Source organism: Plasmopara halstedii, assembly GCF_900000015.1.
Source record: "Plasmopara halstedii genome assembly, contig: Scaffold_2547, whole genome shotgun sequence".
NCBI lineage: Eukaryota > Oomycota > Peronosporomycetes > Peronosporales > Peronosporaceae > Plasmopara > Plasmopara halstedii.
In genome coordinates, this window is record NW_020189454.1 from 91,993 (window position 1) to 93,639 (window position 1,647).

The 1,647-nt window shown below is 40.4% G+C and overlaps 1 protein-coding gene across 1 annotated transcript; it reads left to right on the plus strand.

Annotated features, from left to right (window-relative positions):
* Positions 1-1,399: 1,399 nt before the first annotated feature.
* On the plus strand, positions 1,400-1,647 carry PHALS_04248 (uncharacterized protein; the record flags this gene model as incomplete). Its single annotated transcript, XM_024718325.1, has 2 exons — positions 1,400-1,474; positions 1,531-1,647. The coding sequence occupies 2 exons, from the start codon at positions 1,400-1,402 to the stop codon at positions 1,645-1,647; spliced, it is 192 nt and encodes a 63-aa protein (XP_024583735.1).

A 1,647-nucleotide genomic window follows, 5' to 3' on the forward strand; every position in this document is an offset into this window, starting at 1 on the left:
CCACTTACTCCAAGAGTAATTATTGCCTCAACCCAAGGCTAATTACTCTTCCGTTTAAATCCCAAACTGTATTTTTATCTGCGGCAAAAAGCCGCCTAATTTTAGTCTATAGATTTTCCTAAAAATATATAGTAAAATCTAAATAAATGCGTAACTACTAGCAACCTAGCCACATACCGTATTCTTGTTTGGGTGCAGTCACAGCATGCCCATCTCGTGTGACACACACCTCTGTTACCAGGGTACGTGTAACCCCGTTACATCTTCGGACGCTGTAAGGCCACAGAAAAAGATGTTAGCGTCGTTTTTATATCGTACGAGTGTAGAGAAGGTATGTACAAGATTATTTTGGATGTTACAATCATAGTTTCATGTGCAAGAATCTAAATATTTGTTCTGATGAGCTCGATGGTTCTTCTTTGAAGGAGAGGTCAGTCGAACGTGTAAATTGTTAGCCTCACGTCATCCTATACCAATAGTTTATTCATCTAACAAAGTAAGAAAAATATTGTGATCTGGAAATTGAATGCGCTTCAAAACAATGCGATCCAAAACTTGAATTTATTAAAACCAGTTCAGTTAATATGGTTAGTCAAATATTAGAACAGCCTCTATATTCATTTCATGCTTAAATCAGAACGTAGAGCTGAATTTATAAGGTAGAACTGCAAACTAAGCTCTCACTTCCGCTTGTGAGCGAATCGTACGAATTCGTCTTTTGTATGTTGTTTGCTCGGACGCTTTAGTCAAACCTTCCTCGTTTTGAATATGCAGCAACATGTTGCAGTTGGAAGCAGTTGTCGTTGCAAAAATGGAACACGAAGTAGTTGCTACCTGTCTTTGAGACTTGACACGCTTGGTAAGGTTATGTACATCGTTGCTTCTGAAGGAACAGAGAACCGGCGTCTCGAGGACCAAGATGGTTAGCGCTCATTAATTGACGATCTCCAGATTTATTTATCTGCTGGTGAGATACCTCTAGGAAAACTCCAAATCGGCTGTGGTGAGAGTTTAAATGACCCCCCATCGTGACACCGCTCATGTTAAGTGACCAACACTTCAAGGGCAGGTACGAAAGAAATTTATTTTTGGGAGAAGAAGATGGTATAAAAATTAATTCGCAGTTGTTCAGCCTGAATATTAGCGCCTTACGCTGGCTGTCTTTAGCTTAGGAGGTCAAGCGCTTGTAGTAAGTACATCGGTAGAAAAGACGTTACCAGAATGGGTAATTTTGTAACGTAAAGTATTGCACCGCCCAATTAGGCGTTATCAGGGCATTTGAACATTTTTTCGCCTAATATTGGAGGTCAGAACTAGCAGAATATACCCATGCATCACAAAAGCTTACTGACGCGAGGTGACAGACTTTTTTCTGGTACCGGTAACAGTTATTAATTTCATGGGGGTTTTCGAACAGATGCAGCTAGCACTGGCACTTTCTGCGTTTACTCTGTCTCTTTTATTCAATGGGTTGGTGTTGCATTATTTCTTCGATGTTACGTGGGCCAGTTAAAATACATAATGCGGAAGCCTCAAGAGCGCGCTAACGGCGATGATTCTCAAACATTCTCTGCGAAAAGGAAGGATTTCTCAATGCTGAGCGTTATCATGGTATACGCTGATGATACCCTTGTTTTGGAAATCTAA